Below are 26548 nucleotides of genomic sequence, written 5' to 3'. Positions count from 1 at the left end.
GGCGCACGCAAAGCTTGAAGGTAAACAAACAACGGCTTATCATAAGCATCTCATCGATAATTATTTACACAGTTGGCATTAAGAAGAACATATAAACGTGATCTGACTAACTTCTAGCAGCTAAATGTGTCTGGAAAAATATTCAAAGGCTTTTATTCTCACAAACTGCGCGGACGTTCTAGACGTGCACGCGCTTATTACGGTAATCTTCCTTCTGCATTCACACAGCGCAGCATTCCGGCAAATTGCCGATAATGTTACAACTCCTCCTTCCGGAAAATAGCCAGAACGAATTTACCGGTATTTTCAAAAAGGACCTGTTCACACATACAACCTTTCCGGAAAATTGCCGGCAAAGGTCTGTATGTGTGAAAGGGGCTAGTGATGCAATGCTGCCGCACACAGGCTATAGCCTATAGGCTATTATTTCTTTCTACCTAATAATGTTATAAAAGGTATTTTCTTGTGATAACAGGATTCTGTTAAGGCATATTTTCCTCATTGAGATGACATATTTCTAAATAAGGGCTGGTTATAGGCTATATATTTATTTTTAGTTGGCATGTTTTACATGAAACAACCTTTATTTTGACATTACATGCAAGCATCAGGTTGCTTTACTGAGCACTTTTCTGAAAATACAGTTTTAATATTGCTAAAACCATAATACTTCCACTTGCCAAAGTTTGACCACAAATCATTTCAAATGAGGGAGGCATTAATTCAGTTGTTCGTTACGCACATTTCAATAAGTCATGGCATTTTAAAATAAAAATTAACAATTAATTGTATACATAAGAAGGCATGCTGCACAAACATCTTGATAACCATCCCTTGTCTTTTAAAAACAGAGCTTGCAGATGAGTTGTGTGCATGCGTCATCACCCCGCTACAGTGGGTCAATCCATAATTTATTATAGCCATGTGCAAATTATAGCAGGAGATTTTTAATACAGAAATTGAAATTATAAAAAAAATAACCTACTGGTATTATCTGTTATTATATAACTATAACACGGAGAGATGAGCAATGATTCCAATGTTACTGTCACTCCTAAAGTGGATTTTGTGATTTTAACAATGTGATTTTAACAATAAACTTTATTCTTAGAAAACTGTTCAGCAATGCAGATGATGCATATATCGTTAATTATGTTGTTCCATATAACCGGCTTCAGTGAGGAAAATATGTCTTAACAAAATCCTGTTATCACAAGAAAATACCTTTTATAACATTATTAGGTGGAAAGAAATAATAGCCTATAGGCTATAGCCTGTGTGCGGCAGCATTGCATCACTGTAAATGAGTCGGCCTATCTGGTTTCAGAATATAAAAAACAAGTCTTTATTCGTTTTTGTTTTCTGGTGATTTTATTTTTTGTTATTCAAAATAAAACATGAAAAGCAAATCATTTTTGAATTTAGATTTTTCGTTTTTCACTATCAAAAAGAAAAACGAACCAAAATCAAAAAACTAATTGAATTTAAATTTTCGTTTTTTATTTTTAAAACGAAAATCAAAAAACGGCTCGTTTCTCGTTTTTCAATATCCATTTCTAAAATGAAAATCCAATGACCAAAATATAAACTGACCAGAAAGCAGCAATATATAGACTCAATTAGTTTGAAAGTGTGTATGTGTATGTGTATTAGTGTTGTCAAATGATTAATCACATCCAAGTACAGTAAGCTTTTATTTACATATTATAAATATGTGTGCTGTGTATAGTTATGTATATTCAGTGGGGGAAATAAATATTGAACACGTCACCATTTTACTCAGAATACATATTTTTAAAGGTGTCCACTGACTTGAAATTTTCACCAGATATTGGTAACAACCAAAGAAATCCATATATGCAAAAAACCCCAAATCTAATTAGCTTACAAATGACTTTTATGTGTTATAAAATGAAATGACGCAGGGAAAAAGTATTAAACACATGAAGAAAGGGAGGTGTAGAAAGGTAGTGAAAGCCCAGAGAGCTGCTGAAATCCTCAGTTTAAATGAATATCAGCTGCCTCAGTCCAACATCTACATTAGCAGGAGGATGAAGATGAACCCAGGGTGGACATTTCAGCAAGACAATGATCCAAAACACAGCCAAGGAGACTGTCAGATGCTTTCAGAGAAAGAAAATCAAGCTGTAGAATGGCCAAGCCAATCACCTGATGCGAATCCAATAGGGAGTACAAAATAAAGATCAGATTTGATAGACGAGACCAACAGAACATCAAAGCCGCTTTTCCACTATCGTGCTGAATCGTTCTTTAAACAGAACTGTTCCATTCCGTGCCAAACCGGGCCAGACAGCACGGATACGGTTTCATTTTCCACTGTCGTGCTGCGATAAAGCTCTTTAAAACATTACACAAAACGCATCAGTAGTTGCCTTGGTAACGCAATGTAAACGGCTCCCTTTGTTCAATTAAAGTTAAATAAGAGCCGAAACAAGTTTTTTTTTTTTTCATAAAAGCAAAAGCAACCATGTGACTAAACACTGTTATGCCGCTCTATCAAATAGGGGTGCTAAATATAGGTACATGTGCACCCTTATTTATTTATATGTTGTGCAGCTCTGGCTAAATTTTATTTGGAGGGAAAATTACCAAAATGTAACGTGATGATTGAAAATAATTAGAGGGGAAATAAATATTTAAAATCTCTGAACATAACAGAAAAATAAAGAATGATAAGACAACAATAATAGTGCATTTGTATATAGTGGCAGAAATATAATTTTGGACAGGCCTTGTCAAAGTTGAGCGGGCACTTTCACTAATAAAAACACAGCACATAAATTATTTCATTTTTAACAATCAATTAAATTACACTGCGTTTTTATATCAAAAGTTGATAATGATATAAAATATACTACATTATGATGTTAAAATGAAACCAATTAAGCGATGGCTGTTATTTGTTTTACTATTCAAACATTAAATAACGAATGCAGCAAGTAAAATAAAAAACGAATTTGAAACAACACATATATAGCAGGATATAAAGCATATAAAGGACTATTATATTTAGCAAAATGCTGCTCTATTATCTTTTTATTTTGATAATTTTATTTTTATTATTACAATTATTTTGTGTTCATAATTAACTAACAAGCTGAAGGCGAATTATTGCTTGACGTTTTAGAAAATATTTGCGTAGCTATATTAAAGATCACCAAGAACAAAAACACAGAAACATGTTACATGCCTCATAAATGTCATATAACTTATATATAACTGAATCATATAATTGCCTTTAGCTGAAATTATGAAAATTGCTCATTTTATTTTTATAAAACATTTGTCAAAACGTATTGATATTTTTTGAGTAAAAGCAATACTGACATTTAAGAATCCATATTTATTTAATTCATTCATTGTTTTGACTTGTTTATTAGTGCATATGCTATAATATAAATCATACAACAGTACCTTGGACAGTTACAGTGCCGCTCCGCAAAGCTTTCAAGCAAAGTCTTTTGGACAGCCGACATTACAACACGCCGTCCTTCAGGTGGTCTCGCCGGAATTAACAAGCTGTCCTGGCTTTGAATTAAAAAAGTGCAATTATTTCCTCGTTGTTAAAAGAGTCTGCAAGTTCGTGTTCCATGGATTTAGTTATGTTGTTGTGGAATTTGGACATCGACGATGCTGAGCGTGACTTTATTCGCTTTATTCGATGCGCAGCAGGAAAAAAAGTCAGCAGCGCAAATCGCTGGCATGTCTCTCCCGGATCAGAGCGAGTTTTGTGCTGTGAAACACAGCGCTGCGTGCAATAAACTCACATTCAGGCAGGCGAAGTAGGTCTGTATTCAAGTCAATAAAATAATAACTTTAATGAATAAAATATCTTCGTAAGAATGTGATGAGTTATTCACTTCTCTGCCAGAGACTGCTCTATGGTTTTAAAACCTTTTTCAAACTGTATCGTTTAGACCTGGATCATTATTTTATATTAAATGTACTGTAGTTTATTGAGGATGTCTGATGACTTGCGCGCTTCTGCTGAGCCAGCTGTGGTAGCTTAGCAACCGAGTCGCGACGTCAACACACAGAATCTGTCAGCACAGCTCAGCACGGTTGTCTAACCGTGCCGAGAATTCCGGGACGAGAACGGTTTGTAATCGTGCCGCGCCGTTCCAGGCTCAGTGGAGAAACAACCGTAACCGTACCGAAGTGTTCTTAGAACGGTTTGGCACGATAGTGGAAAAGCAGCTCAAGATTTTTACACTCTGTTGACGTCTGTGAGAAACTCACACCTGAGCAACACATGTGACTTCATTCTCCATATAAGAGGTGACTTTAAGCTGCCAATGTAGACAAGTGTTAATAAAAAAGTGTCTGGGGCTTATGGAGAGGATATATAACACCATACATTGTTTTTAGTGCAAATCGAGGTCTGTTGTTTTAGTTTTGCACATTATTTCCTCAGGTGTTGACGTATCAGGGCTTCTATGATGAGAATCTGGAGTGGGTCGGGCTGGAGAATATTCAGATCGTGGCCTCCATGTCAGCGGGAGGAGCTGTGGGACGACACACACTCACGTCACGATTCACCTCCATTGTTCGTATCTGCACTATTGAGTGAGTGATGATTCTTGTTTAGCTAGCTATGATAAAGAATACTAATATTACTGCATTTTTTAAATTTGGGCTTATTTTATGTTGCCATTTTTTCTCCAGAGGTCAGCGTCTCATGATTCTGACTTTTCTGTTTACGTCTCACTTTTTGACTTGCTCTGAATTAGGAGTTTACATCTCACCTTTTGCTCACAATTCTCAGTTTGCATCTCACAAATTTTCATTCTTTTACTCAGAATTACTCTAAGGGTGTTTTCACACCGGTGGATCGTTTCTCTTGATCTGAAACAGGGATTAAAATTGTTGCAGTGTTGCTCTTTGTTCTTGGTGCGGTTCACTTTCACACGGCAAAGTTTCTAAACGGACTAAAATAGCTCAAACAAGTCATGTTTGAGTAAACTCTCCTCACATTGGTCAGAGTTTCACAGTTTATTTTGCAGAGTTCTGCTCAGCTGTCGTAGGGGGAGGGGGGTGGTTTGGTGGTGTTTGACAGGGTGCGCGCGACGTGTCTGAAGAGCGAGGAGGGATGCGGTGGGGATGGGAGAGAATGGTGCGCAACGTATTTGAGGACCGGGAGGGAGACGCGCGATTTCCGGAAGATTATTACTCGTTTGCGGGCATTCTAGAGTATCTGTGCATTTGCGGGAGACTCCTGGGCCCGGTTTTTCAAAAGTAATCCACTAGGATTTTGGATAAGGGATTGGATCAAATCTTGAAAATGGGTTTTTCAAAAGAAAAAACGGATTACATAATCGGATTAGATCACGTAATCCAATCTTGGTTTTGATCCGGATCAAACCTTTAGTTTGGGTTTTTCGGACCTTTTTTGTAGGATCTGGATCACTTTGATTCAAAAAACATGGATTAAACTGATCCCATCAGAAGGGTGGATTTAGCGTGGATTTCATGCCTAAAATGTAATGAAAACTTAAAAAATGTATTAAACAATACTATTTTTGGATCATGCAGTATCTTACAAGATATACTATTTATTCATAAGGTTTTAATTTTATTTGTTCATCTGTCAGGCTATAGTGAGTATTGGCTTTAACGTATTCAGCCTTTCTGTATAGGCCTCCAGCCAAGTAGAAAGAGTTTGGCCTCATAAAATAATCCCCCAAACAGCTGTCAAAACTGACCAAAAACAATACATTTTATTCTTTCACTAATTGATATATATATATATATATATATATATATATGTATTCATCACAATGGAAAATATTTTTCTTATTAGAATATTTAATAATGATGATAGCAATGATTACAGAATAAACAAAAAATGCAAGAAATGGCAATGACTGATTTTTGAAATCTTTCAACAATTGCAAAAAGAGACTGAAAGGGCAGAAGCACAGCTTCGCCTGGCAGAGGAACAACTGACTCTGACCAAACTGCAGCAAACCAAGGCCAGACTTGAGATCCCCCTCCTAAAGGATACGCTTCACATCAAATGAGGAAGTCTGAGATTATTGTGGAGTTTTTGACATTAAGTATTTTTTTTTATTTACATCTATATTTGAAACTTATTATAAATATCCTCAATGTACAGTGTTTGTGTTGTAGGTCTCAGATGAGCGGACTGCTGGAAAAGGATGGGGTGGGCTTTTTCTTGTTTTTCTTATTTATTATTATTATTAATTTAATATTTATTACATTTTCTTAGTTTTCATTTAAAAAAAATAAATTATATTGACCCCACGCTGGCTATTCTTCTTGTCGCTCTTTACATATCTATAGTTCTACATTGTGATTTCCTGTCCTGTTTGAGCACTGGTAATCCAGATTTAGTGATCCTGAAAAGTTCCTATCCAGATCAGATTGATCCAATCCAATGTTGCTTTGAAAAACTGGCTCAAAAAGTAAGCTGGATTACCTGATCACGGATCACAAAAACAGAATTACTAAATCTGGATCAATTTGATCCGGATTAAACCTTTTGAAAAACCGGGCCCTGGAGACTGGCTGGAATGACCTCCAGCCCTACCTATGATTCTCTCTTCATATAGCCGGATGCCTATTACACATCCATAATACACTGTGATATAGCCGGGCTCGGATCGTATCGCTTTCTCACTACAATCGATCTGCTCCAGAGTTTGTTTCAATCGAGTCGGGACCGCCTCATTCAGGCGATCTCGGACCGATTGTTTTGGAGCGGATCTGAGTGTGATTACTGGATTCACATATGCCAAACGAACCTCACTAACTGGGCAAACGAGACAGGTTCCCGAACAAAAGTCTAGGTGTGAAAACACCCTAAGTTTACAATTTTTTTTGTTTTTAAGTTTTTAGTTTTACCTTTCTGGCACTTTACTTTGCATCTCACAATTTAATAAATATTATTTTCCTCTGAAATTTGATTTTACCTTTTACAGTGTGTATTTTTCCTCAGAATTATGAGTTTGCGGTTGTTTTTTTCTGAATACATTAGTATACATCAGTTAAGGCTCCACAATATATGGTTTCAGCATTGATATCGCAATGTCACTTTACGAGAATACACAATATTGAGTCTGGATTATAATTATATAATACACTAACCGGCCACTTTATTAGGTACACCTGTCCAACTGCTCGTAACGTAAATTTCTAATCAGTCAATCACATGGCAGCAACTCAATGCATTTAAGCATGTAGACATGGTCAAGACGATCTGTTGCAGTTCAAAGCGAGCATCAGAATGGGGAAGAAAGGGGATTTAAGTCACTTTGAATGTGGCATGGTTGTTGGTGCCAGACAGGCTGCTCTGAGTATTTCAGAAACTGCTGATCTACTGGGATTTTCACACACAATCATCTCTAGGGTTTACAGAGAATGCTCCGACAAAGAGGAAATATCCAGTGAGCGGCAGTTCTGTGGGTGCAAATGTCTTGTTGATTCCAGAGGTCAGAGGAGAATGACCAGACTGGATCAGCTGATAGAAAGGCAACAGTAACTCAAATAACAACTAGCTACAACCGAGGTCTGCAGAGGAGCATCTCTGAACACACAACACGCCCAACCTTGAGGCGGATGGGCTACAGCAGCAGAAGACCACACCGGGTGCCACTCCTGTCAGCTAAGAACAGGAAACTGAGGCTACAATTCACACAGGCTCACCAAAACTGGACAATAGAAGATTGGAGGAACGTTGCCTGCTCTGATGAGTCTCCATTTCTGCTGCCACATTCAGATGGTCGGGTCTGAAATTGGCATCAACAACATGAAAGCATGGATCCATCCTGCCTCGTGTCAACGGTTCAGGCTGCTGGTGGTGGTGTAATGGTGTGGGGGAGATTTTCTTGGCACACTTTGGGCACATTAGTAATTGAGTGGACGGGAGATTTGCATCATGGATGTGCGGCCGGCAAATCTGCAGCAAATGCGTGATGCTATCATGTCAGTACGAAGGGGGTCCAACCCGGTACTAGTTAGGTGCACCTAATAAAGTGGCTGGTATAATAAAATATATAATATTATAATAATAATAAATGTGTTTTTTTTAGGCTTGTGACTCTGTCAGGGATTTAAAAGCATTCAGGCCTAAGAAATTGTACCAAATTTATTTGTCTATAAAATGAAGACTGTGCAGTATTATTTTACATTTGATTATTCAACTACTGTATACCTGAATATAGCTCGGAAAACAATCAAGCGCTGTTTACTTAATTAGTATATTTTTCCTTTTTGATATTGTCTATGCTTTTAGGTTTGTCTTTTATATTTTATGCATATGAACTCCCATACAGAATCACCCCAATCAATCTAAAATGCTAAATTCTTTCCAAATAGTTATTCAGCACTTCTAGTGAACTTGTATTTATATCGCAATATACAGTTGAAGTCAGAATTGTTAGCCCCCCTGTTTATTTTTCTCCCCAATTTCTGTTTAAAGGAGAGATGATTTCTTCAGCACATTTCTAATCACAATAGTTTTAATAACTCATTTCTAATAACTGGTTTATTTTATCTTTGCCATGATCACAGTAAATAATATTTTACTTGATATTTTTCAAGACACTTCAATACAGCTTAAAGTGACATTTAAAGGCTTAACTAGGTTAATTAGGGTAACTAAGCAGGTTAGGGTAATTAGGCAAGTTATTGTTTAACGTTGTTTGTTCTGTAAACTATCAGAAAAAAAAATAGCCTAAAGGGGCTAATAATATTGACCTTAAAATGATTCATAAAAAATTTAAAACTGCTTTTATTGTTGCCGAAATTAAATAAATAAGACTTTCTCCAGAAGAAAAAATATTATCAGACATACTGTAAAAATTTCCTTGCTTTGCTAAAGATCATTTGGGAAACATTTAAAAAAGAAAAAATGAGGTGGGGCTGATAATTCTGACTTCAATGTATATCACAGAATAAAAAAAATATCGCAATGTTAGATTTTTCCACTATCGTGCAGCCCTAACATCAATATAAAGCTTAATGATTCAGCTTTCACGTGATAAACAAATCTTAATTAATAAAACAGTTTAAAGGAAAGTGTCTGGTGCATACAGAGAGGAAAATAGTGTGTCTCTTACAGGACACACACACATGCTAATCCATATCTCTGCATTAGTTATCCAGACAGAGAGCAGCTGCAGACCATCTACAGTGCATACCTGAAACCTGTACTACAGAGGACTCTGGGTAATGATCCCACATGGAGCTCTTCAGGGAAGATCCACCAGCTCGCCGGCTCATTGGTGCAGGTCTACGAGCAGGTCAGATTTGATTGGATAATTCCAAGTATTGATGTCATTATGTCTGCTTTATACATTCATTCAGAATTATTTGAAAGATTAAAAGAACAGATCTTATTTAGTCATGTCACTTTGGTTCCCAAATAAATCATTCAGTTTCTTCCCATCTACCTTTCCCAATATGAAGACATATTATAGGATTGTTGTCTTAAGGAAAGGGTCAGTACTTCTATATCGTATACTAAACTATAGATAATATACTATACTATAGATATCTACCTTGTGCTGTTTCTTTGCTGTAAAAATGGCATTTTACAGGTTGTTAGTAGTGCATTAAAGAGGTTTATACAACTGTTCTGTCTGGTTCTGGAATCTGGTTGGCTGATAGTTGTGTGCGATATTCTGCAATAACAGCACTCGTACAGCCTCTTCACCCTTCTGCATTACTCCACCCACATACAGAGGAATAAACTTACTACAGTTTGACAAATATTGCAGCTGTTGGGCAACATAATGTACTTTAAGGCTTTTTCAGGTGAGAATGTAGTTGTTTAGATAGCAACTATGCAGTTTATTTATAAGGATAGTGCCTATTTTTTTTTTATATTTATAATTTTGGCGGCCATTAGCCTGTCGTACTGAGCAGAGCAAAAAAAAAAAAAGACTGTTGACCACCACAAGATGGCGGCAGAGACCGCACATTAAGTCCTTGGGGGAGAAAAACTCAGAGTAATATCAAACTACAGCTGATCAAGTCATTATAAATCAGGTAAGTGACACTCTAAGTCGATCTCTCTCTTTTGTATGCTGTTGTGCTGTATTTATACCACAGTATGTTAGTGGTTTACCCTAGTCTGGTAGTCTTTTTCGGGGTTAATTATTGTAATGTCCCGTTTGCAACACGGAAAATCTCTGAAGACTGATGGCATTTCATGCCGTTCAGCCTTATAATCTTAAAATATGAGCAAAATCCCCTGTATTGTCATAATTTTAGACATTACGCTAGAGAATCATTCAAACACAGCTTTAAAGTGATGTTTGTGAAAAAGCAGGGCTTAATTTGTGCCAGAACAAGTCTGAAATCTGAAATCACCTGAAAAAAGTAGTTCCGCATACAAAAGGGTTTTTGAGACTCTCCATGTATGATTTTCTTTTTTATATACAAGATTATGCTGTCGATCTGTTGTATAAACGCAATATCACACGAGTAGCAGTGCGATATGGCTGTATATCAGCACTGCTGGTGCACTAAGGCACTCGGCCTGTGGCCTCAAACCAATGTACACCTCCACCAGTGTCGATATACAGCCATATCGCACTGCTACTCGTGTGATATTGCTCATATATATAATTAAAAATATATATTTTGAAGAAGTTCCCAAAGTATTTTTCATTTTAAAGTTCCATTCTAGATTCAGTCCTATTATTTACCTGTTTATTCTGATCTTGTATGAAGTTATGTGTGTTTGTGTTTCAGGTGAAGGCTAAATTCTCAGTGGATGATCACAGTCATTATCTGTTCACTCCATGTTTACTCACAGAGTGGGTCCTGAATCTGCTGCGGTACGACCTGAGCGCAGGTGAGCTCAACACACTCAATAATTCACTAACATCTCCTAAAACTCTATATATGTCTTTATATATTGACCAAATATTGATCCAAAACATTCTACAGTATAAGGCATCACATGTTTTTAGAGCTGTTAGCAGCTAGTGTGTTATTCCACATGTTGACTTGCACTAACTTGTTACTTGTTATACAGCAATTACTTTAAAAGGTGAGTGTGAACTAAAAGCAAAGTGTGTGTGTGTGTGTGTGTGTTTGTGTTTGTGTGTGTGTGTGTGTGTGTGTGTGTGTGTGTGTGTGTGTGTGTGTGTGTGTGTGTGTGTGTGTGTGTGTGTGTGTGTGTGTGTGTGTGTGCTCAGGTAAATCCGTTGTGGACTCAGTGCTGGAGGTGGTGGTGTATGAAGCTCGCCGGCTGTTCAGGGATCGCATCGTTTCCTCTAAAGATCTGAACGTGTTCGATAACATCCTGTCCTCCATCATCAGAGGCGACTGGGGCACTGACACACTCGACAACATGACAGGTCACACACACACACACACACACACATACACACACACACACACAAAAAACTCACACAAAGGAACAGACACAAGAATAACACACACACACACACACACACACACACACAGAGAAATCATACATATATGCCTACTGAAAAAAAAATCACACAAAAGAACACAAACAAGAATAACACACACACACACACACACACACACACACACACACACACACACACACACAAGAATACACAAATACATATGCAGAAAAACAATCTCTCTCTCACACACACAGAAACACAAACACACACACACACACACACACACACAGAAGAATAGATAAAGAAAAGCAAACACACAAACACACAGAAAAACACGCAAGCACACACACACAAAATAATACACAAACACAGAAAAAAACACTCACACACACATACACTCAAACAAAATACACAAACAAACACACAGAAGAACACTCACAAAAAACACACGTGCATACACACACACACACACACACACACACACACACACACACACACACACACACACACACACACAGAAATACACAAACACAGAAAATCAATCACACACACACACCAACAAGATACACAAATGCAGACACACGCACACACACAAACACGCACACAGAATACACAGACGCTCAAAAAGAATAAGCAATCACACACACACACACACACACACACACACACACACACACACACACACACACACACACAATAAAACACTTGCACATGTACACTCACACACACACACGGTAGGAAAACACTTGCATACACACAGAAAACACACACATACACTCAAACAGAATACACAAACATACTTGTACAAACACACATACACACACAAAAACACTCACGTATGCACAAACGCACATACACACACTCACTCACATGAAATAAGTAGTTTTATTTAGTATGAATAAAGATGATGATGATCATTTAGTTGACTGTAATTGAAATAAATGTTAAACATTTCCAATCCGTGCTGCATTTATAAATTTTCTTGTAATCAAAGAATCCTTGAACTAAAATGTGGCACCGTTTCCACTAAAATAAGAAGCAAAATCATCTGTGTGATTTCTGAGGTATCATATCACACTGAAGACTGCAGTAATGCTGCTGAGAATCATGCGTTACATGACAGGAAACAGAACATTTTGAAAGAGATTACAGTACGGGATCCTCATGTTGTTGTATTTGTGTGTTTTCTGCTTCAGATGTATATTTTGTGACGTGGGCCGCGTCTCACGAAGGACGTTCCCCTGGTCAACCCCTTCCACCCCACGGCAGAAAACTGGCACGTCTGAACGCCAGTGACCTCAGTGAGATCATACACAAGGTCAGAAAATAAATCAAGAATCTTTTACTTTTATTGACATATAAAGCTGTTTTTACATCTGTATCTTTATCTGTGTAAAACACGTTCAGAATTACGGTTTAAAGCAGGGTTTCTCAACCACCTTCCTGGAGGACCACCGTCACTGCATGTTTTGGATGTTTCCTATTGTTGTTATTTATTATTACAATTATTATTATTATTATTATTATTATTTTTTTTATTTTTTTTATTATTATTGTAATTTATTGTTATTTATTTTTTTTTAATTATTATTGTTGTAATTTATTGTTATTTATTATTATTATTGTTATCATTATTATTATGTTTATTATTATTATTATTTGTATTATTATTATTTTGATTATTGTTATTGTAATTTATTGTTATTTGTTATTATTATTATTATTATTATTATTTTATTTTTATTGTTGTAATTTATTGTTATTTATTATTATTATTATTATTATTGTTATTGTAATTTATTGTTATTTATTATTATTATTATTATTATTATTTTATTTTTATTATTGTAATTTATTGTTATTTATTATTATTATTATTATTGTAATTTATTGTTATTTATTATTATTATTATTATTATTATTTTTATTATTTTTATTATTGTAATTTATTTTTATTATTATTATTATTATTATTATTATTGTTATTTATTATGACTATTATTGTAATTTTTGTGTTTATTATTTTTATTATTATTGTTGTTGTTATTTATTATTAATATTTTATTATTATTATTATTATTATTATTGTTGTTATTATTATTTAGCTGTATTTGTTTATTTATTAAATGTAACATATTATGTAAAATAATATTAATCAGACTTATTTATTTTCATTTTTTATGAAAAACAAGAGTGTCAAAATACAGGAAAATTTGCTGAAACAAAAATATAGTCAATACATTATAATTAAACAACAAATTATTGTTTAAACTACAGTACTTTTATTTTTTGTTTTATAATTCATTTATTATTTTGTCATATTATTCGTTATTCATTTAAGGCAAGATTGCAAATAGTTCTATTTCCTTTGATACAGTTGTACAGTTTAGTTTTTGTATCTTCAAATTAATATTTTTTATAAAAGAAAAAAGCATAAATTAATTAAATAATAAAACATTAAAAAAATAATAATATAGGAAAAAAATTATTATTAATTATTAAAAAAAACATAACAATCCTTATGTAAAACATAAGTTGGCGGTTCATTCTGCTGTGACGACCCCAGATTAATTAAGGGACTGAGCCGAAAAGAAAATGAACGAATGAATAATAATCCCCTCCAAAAAATTAATAATAACTAAATTCAAATAAACAAATAAATACAAATATAGTTTTATTACTATTACTATTGCCACTTCTACTACTAATAATAATACTTGGTCATCACGTTATTGGTCCATTTTGAAGGCGCAGTGACTTTTTGGTTGTTTTTTGTTAATTAAATGATGAAATACTTATTCTTAACACACACACACACACACACACACACACACACACACACACACAAAATTCCCATTTATGGCATATAAAACTTACATAAACATGTCAAGCTTGTAGTTTGTCACTTTCGCCTGAATGAATCCACATTTTTACTCACGTCACCTCATACTTCAGTTTCTCCTCAAATCATCTGACCAATCAAATGTTCTCTAGTATCTGACATGCCCCGCCCCCTTCGAGACACTTCCCATTTGATGTGCTTGAGCTCAACCACTCTTACTGGCAGAGCGGTGATAAAAATGAAATGCTACTGGCTGTTTTTTCTAAAAGGGGAGGAGCTACACTATGTCCTGTCCTCTGTTTATATTTTAGCTATGTCAAACATTAATTAAAAGACTGCACATTTCAGAAGCACTTGACGGGACCTTTAATAAATAAAACTGTTAATTACTAAAATGAAATGAATGAGTGTGTTTCTGTGTGTCCTCAGGGAATCGTCCTGTACGGTCGTGATAACCGGGAGCTGGATATCCTGCTGTTTCCTGAAGTTCTGGACTACATGTCTCGAGTGGACCGTGTGTTGACCTCTCCCGGCGGTTCGCTGCTGCTAGCAGGTCGCAGTGGTGTGGGTCGGCGCACGGCTACATGTGTGGTCAGCCACATGCACGGAGCCACTCTCTTCACACCCAAAATCTCCCGCTCGTACTCGCTCAAACACTTCAAATCTGACCTGAAAACTGTGAGTTTGGCCTCAGTGTCTGTGTGTAGGATTCTGAGGGTATGATAACCTTGGATAAAAATATCACAGCATTGTGGTTACTGCTCTAAAATATGCTCCTTTTTAATTGTAGCTGATTTAAAACCTTGACTTTTCTAAACCGCACGAAACCTTGAAACTGCTTATCATCCCATGCCTATCTGTGTGTGCTAAATCACTCCAGCATCACGTTCACACACTCTTGTCTCCATCTGTAGGTCATGCATTTGGCCGCTGTGGATGGACAGCAGGTGGTTTTGCTGTTAGAAGATCATCAGTTTGTTCATCCTTCCTTTCTGGAGATGGTCAACAGTCTGCTGTCCTCAGGTCAGTTTCTTTCTTACCAAATATATTTACTATTGCTGGGTAGTGTTGTCACGATACTGTAATTTTGATACTAATCGGTACTGAAATACAACAAAACAAAACAAAACATCCATTTCCCGCTAACATTTAAGTGCTGTTTAACACCACGTACTTAACCCTCTGGGGTCTGAGGGTGTTTTGGGGCTCTGGAGAAGTTTTGACATGCACTGACATTTGTGTTGTTTTCAGTATCTTAATAACATATGAATGGCTAAAGTGTGATAACACTGTAAACAGCACAAGTTGGGCTACAATAATACCTAAGCAGCATGTTTGTATGTGTAAGTGTTTTTGAGAAAGAAATGTTTATACGTGGTTAGTGAAAAACTAAAATTTTGAAGTCACTGAAACAAGGCCGTGAAACACACAGAGAACATTTGTGCACAAGACTTTTGAGAACTGGATCTGGTAGTCTAGTGTTTTTGCTTCAAAATGATGTGAGAATCATCTTGTTCACTTGCTCACAGAAAAGAATACAATGAATTAAAATTTCTAAGTCACTTTCTTTGTGAAAATGGTTTATGAGAGAAGGCGTGAACTATCATTACTATACAGTAAGTCACACCAGAGAAGACAAAGACCTGCATAATGAGCTGCATAATGAGCCATCAGACAGGTATGTGACTAAGAGTTTCAAGAAAGAACCTGAGAAAAAAATAAGTTTATTTATATATTTTTTTGTTTGCAGTTTATTTAAAATATATTAAACTATCACACAAAATAACTCAATACTAGTAAACCTAATAAACTCAGTTACCACATAGGAATTTTTAACAGAACAGCACCTGTATTGTAAACAAGTATTTATTTTTATAATATACATATAATAATAATTATATATATATATATATATATATATATATATATATATATATATATATATATATATATATTTATTTATTTATTTATTTCATATAACATTACATTTTTCATTATATAGGACTATGTTTATCATTATACGCCACGGTATGCGTTATAGGATACACTTTGTATAGCAATGAAACTATAAGTGGCCTGTAAGGACATATTTCATATAAATCATAAAGGTTAGAATAAAAGACTTATCGGCTGGAATTCTGTCCTTTGCTGGGTCTAGACGTTCTTCTAAATGCATGCGCTCGTCATCAGAGTCGCGCTCTTCCTCTGAGAAGGTAAGTTCTTTGTCGCTGTTTAGTACTGTGCTTCTTCACCCGTGTAGCGTGCCATCGTTCAAACAAAATAAGTAACTATAATAAAGCTTATCGTTTGATGCCATGTCTCGGGGAGCGTGTACATTATCACCTTTCTGGCTCACCTCAGTTCATTTCCATATGAACTGCGCCTTCACTGCCGGCGGGATCACGTTTGCTGTAATGAGGCGACAGGAGAATCAGTACCAGCCCTTACTTTTATACGGATTACATGAAAGGAGATTATTTGTTTTCGACTTGAATTGGTTAATGCAAAAGTAGACATATCAAGCTTTCTTTAGAAACATCTCTCATGTTTCTTTGTTGAGTGTTTGCTGAGTTCATTTTAATGACATGTCTTTCCTGACACAGTCTACTGTTGCGCGCTTCTCATGCAGGCTATTTGTAATGTCAAAGCTTCGTGGGGGTGGTCGCATTAACTCTAATGAGCTCAGACTGAGAAGCTAGACATAGCGTTGGTTTCATACTGATTACTTTAATAAACAATATTTGTTTTCAACATGCAAAGCTGCGTTTAAAAGTAGACACTTCAAGCTTTATAAACATATGTGTCTCATCTCTCTGTGTTTTATTTTCGCAGAGTTTCAGCGCATTTTACTGACGCGTTTCTAAAAACAGTTCACGGAGAGAGAAAAGACAGAATGCCTACACTGTTTATTATCCTTGTTTTGCAAAAGCACACACATTTGTTTTTGTTGTGAGTGTACACATTTGAAAGTAGACACCTAACAGATTCGATTGATGTATTGATCTTATCTGTACGATCAAAACTGAAAGTGTAATTTAGGTTCATTTCAGCTCAATGAGGTAAAAACTTGTCGGAACGCGTATACGCGGTCTTCGACCCCAGGGGGTTAAACACCGCATTTGGTGAACAGTGGTGATCTGAGGACCTTCACGACCAATCAGTCAATTCTGTCGAGCTCTTGAACACAATGGCAAATCAGTGCTGTTTCAGTACATGTTCAACAGGACTCAAATGTTAGCAGGAAATGGACGTTTTTTTTTTATTGTATCTAAAATCCAGTATCCAAACTAGTGCTGTGCAAAGACGAATCACATCCTGTATTATAAATCTTTATTATGTACATGTGATGCACACACACACAAATACATAAAAACAAAAAATTAACCAAACAAATTTGTTACAAGGCGACGCGGTGGCGCAGTAGGTAGTGCTGTCGCCTCACAGCAAGAAGGTCGCTGGTTCGAGCCTCAGCTAGGTCAGTTGGCGTTTCTGTGTGGAGTTTGCATGTTCTTCCTGCATTCGCGTGGGTTTCCTTCCAGTGCTCCGGTTTCCACCACAGCCCAAATACATGTGGTACAGGTGAATTGGGTAGGCTAAATTGTCTGTAGTGTATGAGTGTGAATGAGTGTGTGTGGTTGTTTTCCAGAGATGGGTTGTGGCTGGAAGGGCATCCGCTGCGTAAAAGCATGCTGGATAAGTGGTTCATTTCGCTGTGGCGACCCCGGATTAATAAAGGCACTAAGCTGACAAGAAAAAAAAAAAATATTGTACGTAGATATTTAAATTGATATTTACTTGTGGTGGCTCTGTGGTCAGCACTGTCATCTCACAGTAATGCTGGGTTCACACCAGATGCGAAAGTAGCTTCAAGCACGAGTGATTTACATGTTAAGTCAATGCAAACGCACGAATAGACATCCTGTGGTGCGATACGCACGAATGGCGCAGCGCGAATGACGCAGTGTGCGAATCGCGTTAATCAATCAGGAGCTTGCTCTTGTGGGGGCGTGATTGTGATGTAGCCCCTGTTGTTAGTGTCCCGGAGGAAATCCTCCAGCCGACACCAACAACAGTTCATCAAACTGGGCTTGCCTTAGTCAGAAGCACCGCTGAAAGCCTCCATCATCCAGGTTCAGTTTCTGGGGGAGTTTATGAGCTCACAGAGCTGGATGCACCTCTGAAAGAATGTAGTGGACTCAGACACGACCCTAAACGTATCAACGCTGTTTTTCAGTCTTTATAAAGCACATAAACACTGTTATTTTCTTCATAAAATCCATGTTAGCCATTTAGCTATGAAGCTAGAGTCACTGGGCAGACAGAAGCCCCGCCCATCACGCGAATCCGCGTCTGTTCTGAAGTGAGTTTGACAACAAATGAAGCGGGGTTTGACGCGCGAATGAAGCAAGTAATCTCAAATGTTGACGTGGCTATTTACGTGCGAATAGCGCGATTTATCCGCGCCCTCCACATCTGGTGTGAACACAGCATCAGAGGGTTGCTGGTTTGAGCCTCATTGGCATTTCTGTGCGGAGTTTGCATGTTCTCCCTGTGTTGGTGTGGGTTTCCTCAGGGTGCTTCGGTTTCCCCCACAGTCCAAACACATGCGCTATAGGTGATTTGGATGAACTAAATTGGCTGTAGTGTATGATTGTGTGTGAATGTGAGAGTGTATAGGTGTTTCCCAGTACTGGGTTGCAGCTGGAAAGGCATCCGCTGAATAAAACATATGCTGGATAAGTTGGCTGTTCATTCCGCTGTGGCGACCCCTAATGAATAAAGGGACTAAGCCGAAAAGAAAATGAATGAATGAATGAATAAATAATTTGTGTCCTATACACATATATTTTATATCTAAATATACACAAACATTTTCTCAAACATATGCATTCACGTGTGTTTTTATACGTACAAAATAAGTGTTCACGGTAAATACAGTTAAATTATGGCAAAACAAACTTATTTTGGATGTGATTAATTGCGATAATAAAACAAATAATATAATAAATATAATAATAAATAAAAATTTATTCATTTAAAAAATAAAATAATAATAATAATAAAAACTATTTCACTGACACATACTGTATTTCAGAAGCTGTTTGTTATGTGCTTTATTGTTGCTAACAGGTGAAGTTCCAGGCTTGTACTCCACTGAAGAGCTAGAGCCTTTGCTGACGTCTCTGAAAGATCAGGCGTCACAGGATGGCTTCACCGGGCCAGTTCTCAACTATTTCTCACACCGTAAGTAGATCAACTAATCGATTTTCAAATATCATTCAAATAAATATTTCTGCTTGAACAATATAATTGTGGTGAAACTTTCATTTTGATGGTGCGGCAGACTTGACAATTGCTTTAATTAGTCATTAAGGCAAATAATACTTTTCTTGTTGTGTGATAGTGTCTGTCAGATGCATAATTAGAAATGTTTAGGTGGGAAACATTGGCTGTTTATTATTACTTGCTTTAATAGTTTAATAAATAAAATTAGCATTTATTAGCTTCTTTTATTATATATATTTATGTATTAAGTATCTATATATATTTATATATACGGTACCTGACAAAAGTCTTGTTGTGGATTCCAGTTGTAAGAGCAACAAATAATACCTCGACTTCTAGTTGATCATTTGTTAAAGTGTCAGAAGGTGGTTTTTCCTGATGAATCATCTGTTGATCTGCATCTTAATCATCACCAATACTGCAGAAGACCTACTGGAGCCAGCATGATTCTCACAGAAATCAGTCAAGTTTGGTGAAGGAGAAATCATGGTTTGGGGCTACATTCAGTATGGGGGCGTGTGAGAGATCTGCAACATCAACAGCCTGAGGTATCAAGACATTTGTGCTGCCCATTACATTACAAACCACAGGAGAGGGACAATTCTCCAGCAGGATAGCGCTTCTGCTCATACTTCAGCCTCCACATCAAAGCTCCTGAAAGCAAAGAAGGTCAAGCTGCTCCAGGATTGGCCAGCCCAGTCACCAGACATGAACATTATTGAGCATGTCTGGGGTAAGATGAAGGAGGAGGCGTTGAAATGAAACTAAAGGATCTTGATGAACTCTGGGAGTCCTGCAGGAACGCTTTCTCTGCCATTCCAGATGACTTTATTAATCAGTGATTTGAGTCAGTGCAGAGATGTATGGATGCAGTCCTCCAAGCTCATGATGGAGTCAGACACAATATTCATTCTGTTTCCACTGCAGCAGGACTTTATATTCAAGACTGGACATTATTTCTGTTCACGGACCAGACTTTAGTCTAAGCAGAGTCAGACCTTACTGTCCTAATCAAATCATTAATAATCAAGGCATGATCAGATTTTATTGTGCTCAAATAAGCGTCATCTAGACGCCTTTACCTTTCATATAAGACACTTCTGATACCAAATCATCAACTAGAAGTCAAGTTATTATTTGCTGTTCCTAAAACTTAGATAGGCAACAAGACTTTTGTCAGTAATTTAAACTATTAATACATCTTATAGTCCTATATAAACAGCGGTGTGTGTGTGTGTTTGCGCAGGTGTTCAGCAGAACCTGCATGTGGTTTTGATCATGGACTGCACTAACGAACACTTCACCATCAACTGCGAGAGTAACCCTGCGCTCTACAGGAAGTGCTCCGTGCAGTGGATGGAGAGCTGGAGCGACAGCAGCATGAAGAAGGTGAGCACACAAAACCAGTGAAAGAAAACATTGCATTCGTTCAGCACATAACACACTGAATCTCCTTCAGATCCCTGAGATGCTGCTGTCCAGGATTGAAGAAGACGAAAAAACTGAAGACAAGCAGAGGAAGAAGAAGAAATCTGGTAGGATTGTGTAGAAAAGTATTGCTGACGCGGCTGACTCTTTCTGTGAATAAAAATGACACACAGTTGAAGTCAAAATTGTTAATAGTTGGCGGTTCATTCCGCTGTGGCGACCTCTGAATTAGAGACTAAGCCAAATTAGAGACTAAGCTGGTTCGAGCCTTGGCTGGGTCAGTTGGCATTTCTGTGTGGAGTTTGCATGTTCTCCCTGTGTTCGCGTGGGTTTCCTCCGGGTGCTCCGTTTCCCCTACAGCCCAAAGCAACCCGGGCTCATTGTGGAAACGTAGCCTCGCGGACTTTTCTGCGGACTGCAAGATACGTCCCGGGAGAAACGTATTCGAGCGTTTTTTGTTTTCGCGGATCCGCGAGAGGCCGCTGTGCGCGCTTTTTCGCGTCTCCGGCCGTTCTCGCGCGAAAAGCCGCCGTATCAGCCGACCCGGCCGCCCTCCTCTTCCTCCTCCTCCTTCCCTAAACCCGAGCGACGGTTTGAAAAAGCTGTCCAGAAAAAAAAAAAAAAAAAGCATACGCCCTCGTCTTCGATTTCGACTGCGTTTTCGGATCCCGCCGCGTTCTCGCCCTTATTTTTCGGATTCTGTTTTTCGTCTTACCTGATTTCTGGAACCGCTGTTCCCCGGACTCGATCCCGGTCGTCGTCCCCGCGGCCGGCTCCTCCTCCTCCTCCGGGGCCTCCGCTCCGCCAACGCAACGCTGTAAGCTAAGCGGACAAACTGGTTGCATCAGGAAAGCCCTCCACTCGGAGGCGAGCCATTGGCTGGCTAGAGAGCGAAGAGGAGGAGCGAAGCGGCGCCACACCGCCACGCAGCGTTCGCTCGAAAAAAACTAAACGCATCCGTATGTACCTCCGGCCATGTAAATCGCGGTCTCCAGAAACGTCTGCGGGGCTACGTTTGCAGAATGAGCTTAGGTTGGCCCAAAGACATGCGGTTCAGGTGAATTGGGTTAAAATTGTCCGTAGTTTATAAGTGTGAATGAGTGTGTCTGAATGTTTCCCAGAGATGGGTTGCGGCTAAAAGGGCATCCGCTGCATAAAACTTGCAGGATAAGTTGCGACCCCGGATAAAGGGACTAAGCCGAAAAGAAAATCAATTAATGAATGAATAACGTGTACGGGACTTATTGCTGTACACCAGTGGTCACCAAACTTGTTCCTGAAGGGCCGGTGTCTTGCTAATTTTAGCTCCAACCCTAATCAAACCCACCTGAACAAGCTAATCAAGGTTTTACTAGGTATACTTGAAACATCCGTGCAGGTGTGTTAAGGCAAGTTGGAGCTAAACCCTGCAGGGACACCGGCCCTCCAGGACCAGGATTGGTGACCCCTGCTGTACACGGTTGACCTTCTGTCTAACTGATTGTCTTTCAGCATCAGTGCACACAGAGCTCTATCGCTCCTTCCTGGCGATCCACGAGTCATGCCGAGAGTTTGGAGCCACACCGAGTCAATACCTGAACTTCCTGCAGGTCTACCAGTCCATCTACAGCTCCAAACGCAAAGAGCTGACGCACAAACAACAGCACCTGCAGGTACACACCTTCACAATACAGCAAACTACAATACTGCCCAACAACATTTAAGTTTCCATTCATTTCTTTTCCATGGGGACGCATGAAATAATGTTATCTGGCTTTAATTAATTAACATCAGAGCTGGTATTAAATCAGTATTGTTAAACAAACTATTTCCTATGGAGAAAGTAAATGCATTTTCCTTCCTGAACTGGCTGAACTATATGTGACTGCAGGCGGGCGTGGCCAAGCTGAACGAAGCGAAGGCATTGGTGGACGAGCTGAAGAGGCGGGCCGCCGAGCAAAGCAGTTTACTGAAGACCAAACAGGCTGAAGCAGACGCCGCTCTGCAGGAGATCACCACCTCAATGCAGGTGTGTGTGTGTGTGTTTGAGCAGATAAACCAGTAGTAAATGATACTCTGAGTGTATTTACACATGCTGGGTTTCAGAACGCCAGCGACCAGAAGACAGAGATGGAGAAGATCAAGGAGAGAATGGCACACGAGGTCTCTAAGATTGAAGAGCGCAAGAAGAAAATCGATGAGGAGCTGCGAGAGGTTCAGGTCAGAAAAGTGGAGAAAGAATAAAAAACTTAGACCGAGAAAATTGCTCTTAAACCTGCCCAAAAATGAAATAACAATAAAGATTTTATACTTGTCACGGCAACATTTCACATTTTCAGTTGTTTCATTTAATTTTTTTATAAGTAAATAAATAAACATTTTGATAGTAATGATAGTAATATAATATAATATATGCATTGAATTTAATTTTTGATTTTACTGTGTTTATCTTGTGTTGTTTTTTTTACACTGTTTTAGTGTTACTTTAAGGTTTTTACTTCTTCAACATTTTATGATTGAATTTAGAATTTTTTTATTCTATGTCATTCATTCATTTTCCTTCGGCTTAGTCCCTTTATTTATCAGGGGTCGCCACAGCAGAATGAACCCCCAACTTATCCAGCATATGTTTTACACCCTTCCAGCTGCAAACCAGTACTGGGAAACACCCATACACTTTCTCATTCACACACATACAAAACGGGCAATTTAGTTGATCTAATTCACCTTTAGAGGTGAGCACCAAGTCACACGGGTAACCGGTTGCAAAAACCTATATACAACATGGTGTCCGTGGGGTCTTAAAATCGTTGCTTTCCCTTTGCCACTTGTTTCTCGTGGCCCGTGGGAAAATATCTTTACATTAAAGTGACGTTGCTGCTCAGCACGTATCATCTCCCGATTATTTCACTCATTTTACAGCTTTAAAGTCATTATTTAAGAAATGTAGTCTTCTTCTTTATATTAGTCAGTGTCTTTCTTACCCCCGTGCTCGCGTGGGTTTCCTCCAGGTGCTCTGGTTTCCCCCAAATCCAAAGATATGCAGCATGCGCTATAGGTGAATTGAATAAGCTAAATTGGCCACAGTGTAGGAATGTGAATGAGTGTTTAAGGATGTTTCCCAGTGAAGGCGTCCGCTCCATAAATCATATGCTGTATAAGTTGGCCGTTCATTGCGCTGTGATAACCCCACATCAATAAAGGCACTAAGCCCAAAAAAATAAACGTGTATATATATGATATATGTATGTATGTATGTATGTGTATACATACATACATATATATATATATATATATATATATATATATATATATATATATATATATATATATATATATATATATATATATATGTGTGTGTGTGTGTGTGTGTGTGTGTGTGTGTATATATATATACATACATATATGTATGTATGTATATATATATATATATATATATATATATATATATATATATATATATATATATATATATATATATATATATGGCATCAAATTATGGCAGGCAAATGTTAACATTACTTTGATTAAGCTTGAACTTAAGACTTAGCCTGAGAGTTAGCCTGCCCCGCACCAGGCTAGTTTCCCAGCATAAGTTGCCAGGGTAACTAAGTTTGAACTATCGTTAATTTGATTTATGAAACCGAATCCGCCATTAATAAACCTGACTTACCAAAATAAGCCTGGCTTTTTCTGTAAGCTTGGTTTATGGAATAGTCCCCAGAGTGGCAGAACCCTGACAGTACAATAACTTGCCTAATAACCCTAACTAGCCTAGTCAAGCCTTTAAATGTGACTTCAAGCTGAATATTAATATAATAAAAATATTTAGTCAAATATTTTCTGCTGTCATCCTGGTAAAGATGAAAGTAATCATTTATGAAAACTAGTATGTTTAGAAATGTGTTGAAAGAAATCTTCTTACTGTTAAACAGAAATTGGAGAAAGACATATACAGAGAGGCTAATAACTCAGACTTCAACTGTATGTGTGTCGTATGCTTGTGTGTGTTCAGCCACTGGTGGACGAGGCGAAGCAGGCCGTGGGGAACATTAAATCCGAGTCTCTGTCTGAGATCCGCTCTCTCCGCATGCCGCCCGACGTCATCCGAGACATCCTGGAGGGAGTGCTGAGGCTCATGGGAATCTTCGACACGTCCTGGGTCAGCATGAAGAGGTGAGAGAGACAGACGCTCGGCTTTATTATTCCCCATTAACGGCCGCAACATAATGAAGTCAGCCTTTATTTATGGTGTTTATCTCGTCCGGGAAATTAAACTGTCATATTGCTTATTACACCTTCACACTCGTCAGCCTAAATGAATGCAGTCTCATCCTGGACTAATTAATGCCTTTTAATTTAGTGCATTTTCATTGCAAACAGCTCATTTGCTTTGGGTTTAAAAACATCACCTTAATTGAATAATTGCAGAGCTAATGGAGTGTTTTTGAACGCAGTTTCTTAGCCAAACGGGGAGTGCGGGAGGAGATCGCCACGTTTGATGCCAGAAGCATCACTCATGAAATCCGGCAGAGCGTGGAGGAGCTGCTGCACAGAAACAAGGCTTCCTTTGACCCCAAGGTCAGATTTACGTGAGCTCACTCTGTATGTGGAGACTCTTTAAAGCGATATTTCATCCCAAAATGAAAACTCTGTCATCATTTATTCATCCTCCATTTCTTCCTTCTTCGATTGAACACAAAGAAAGATTTACTGTCTTTGACTTCCAAGGTATTTTTTGTTCATACTATAGATGTCAATGGCTGTTTTTCCCATCTTTCTTCAGCATATCTTGTTTTGTGTTCAACAGAAGACAGACAATCACATGGTATTAATGTATATATTAAATATTAAATAACTATGTTTTTTGAACACTGTACTAAAATACATTTTAAGAATCATGTCACGCTAAAGACTGGAATAATGCTGGAAATCCTGCATTGCATAGCAGGAAATTATATAATTATTATATATATTTTTAAAAGCAAGTAGGAAATAAACATATATCTAAATTCTGTACAATTGATCAACGGATGAGAACATTTTTTAAATGTATTATACATTTACACTAACCGGCCACTTTATTAGGTACACCTGTCCAACTGCTCGTTCACGCAAATTTCTAATCAGCCAGTCACATGGCAGCAACTCAATGCATTTAGGCATGTAGACATGGTCAAGACGATCTGCTGCAGTTCAAATCGAGCATCAGAATGAGGAAGAAAAGGCATTTGAGTGACTTTAAACATGGCATGATTGTTCGTGCCATACGGGCTGGTTTGAGTATTTCAGAAATTGCTGATCTACTGGGATTTTCACAGTTCTGTGGGCGCAAATGCCTTGTTGATGCCAGAGGTCAGAGGAGAATGGCCAGACTGGTTCCAGCTGATAGAAATGCAACATTAACTCAAATAAGCACTCGATACAACCGAGGTCTGCAGAAGAGCATCTCTGAACACACAACACGTCCAACCTTGAGGCAGATGGGCTACAGCAGCAGAAGACCACACCGGGTGCCATTCCTGTCAGCTAAGAACTGGAAACTGAGGCTACAATTCACACAGGCTCAACACAAAGCTGGACATTAGAAGATTGGAGAAACGTTCTGATTGCTTGTTCAGAATTTGACGTCAACAACATGAAA

At 37.8% G+C, this 26548-nt stretch overlaps 1 protein-coding gene across 2 annotated transcripts in view; it reads left to right on the top strand.

Moving 5' to 3' along the window:
- dync2h1 (dynein cytoplasmic 2 heavy chain 1) overlaps positions 1-26548 on the top strand; it is a 277874-nt gene that overhangs the window by 111134 nt on the left and 140192 nt on the right. For both annotated transcript variants that reach the window (NM_001423300.1, NM_001423299.1), the window contains 15 exon segments: positions 4436-4587; positions 9140-9284; positions 10741-10843; positions 11190-11351; positions 12566-12687; positions 14641-14889; positions 15126-15234; positions 19342-19455; positions 20744-20886; positions 20957-21032; positions 22417-22577; positions 22796-22933; positions 23011-23124; positions 24920-25080; positions 25362-25485. In NM_001423300.1, coding sequence (NP_001410229.1) covers positions 4436-4587; positions 9140-9284; positions 10741-10843; positions 11190-11351; positions 12566-12687; positions 14641-14889; positions 15126-15234; positions 19342-19455; positions 20744-20886; positions 20957-21032; positions 22417-22577; positions 22796-22933; positions 23011-23124; positions 24920-25080; positions 25362-25485 — 2073 coding nt within the window.

Source organism: Danio rerio, chromosome 15 (genome assembly GCF_052040795.2).
Source record: "Danio rerio strain M-AB ecotype USA chromosome 15, GRCz13ab, whole genome shotgun sequence".
In the NCBI taxonomy this organism is placed as follows: Eukaryota; Metazoa; Chordata; class Actinopteri; order Cypriniformes; family Danionidae; genus Danio; species Danio rerio.
The sequence above is the reverse complement of the archived record's forward strand: the minus strand, read 5'-3'. Positions and strand labels throughout refer to the sequence as shown.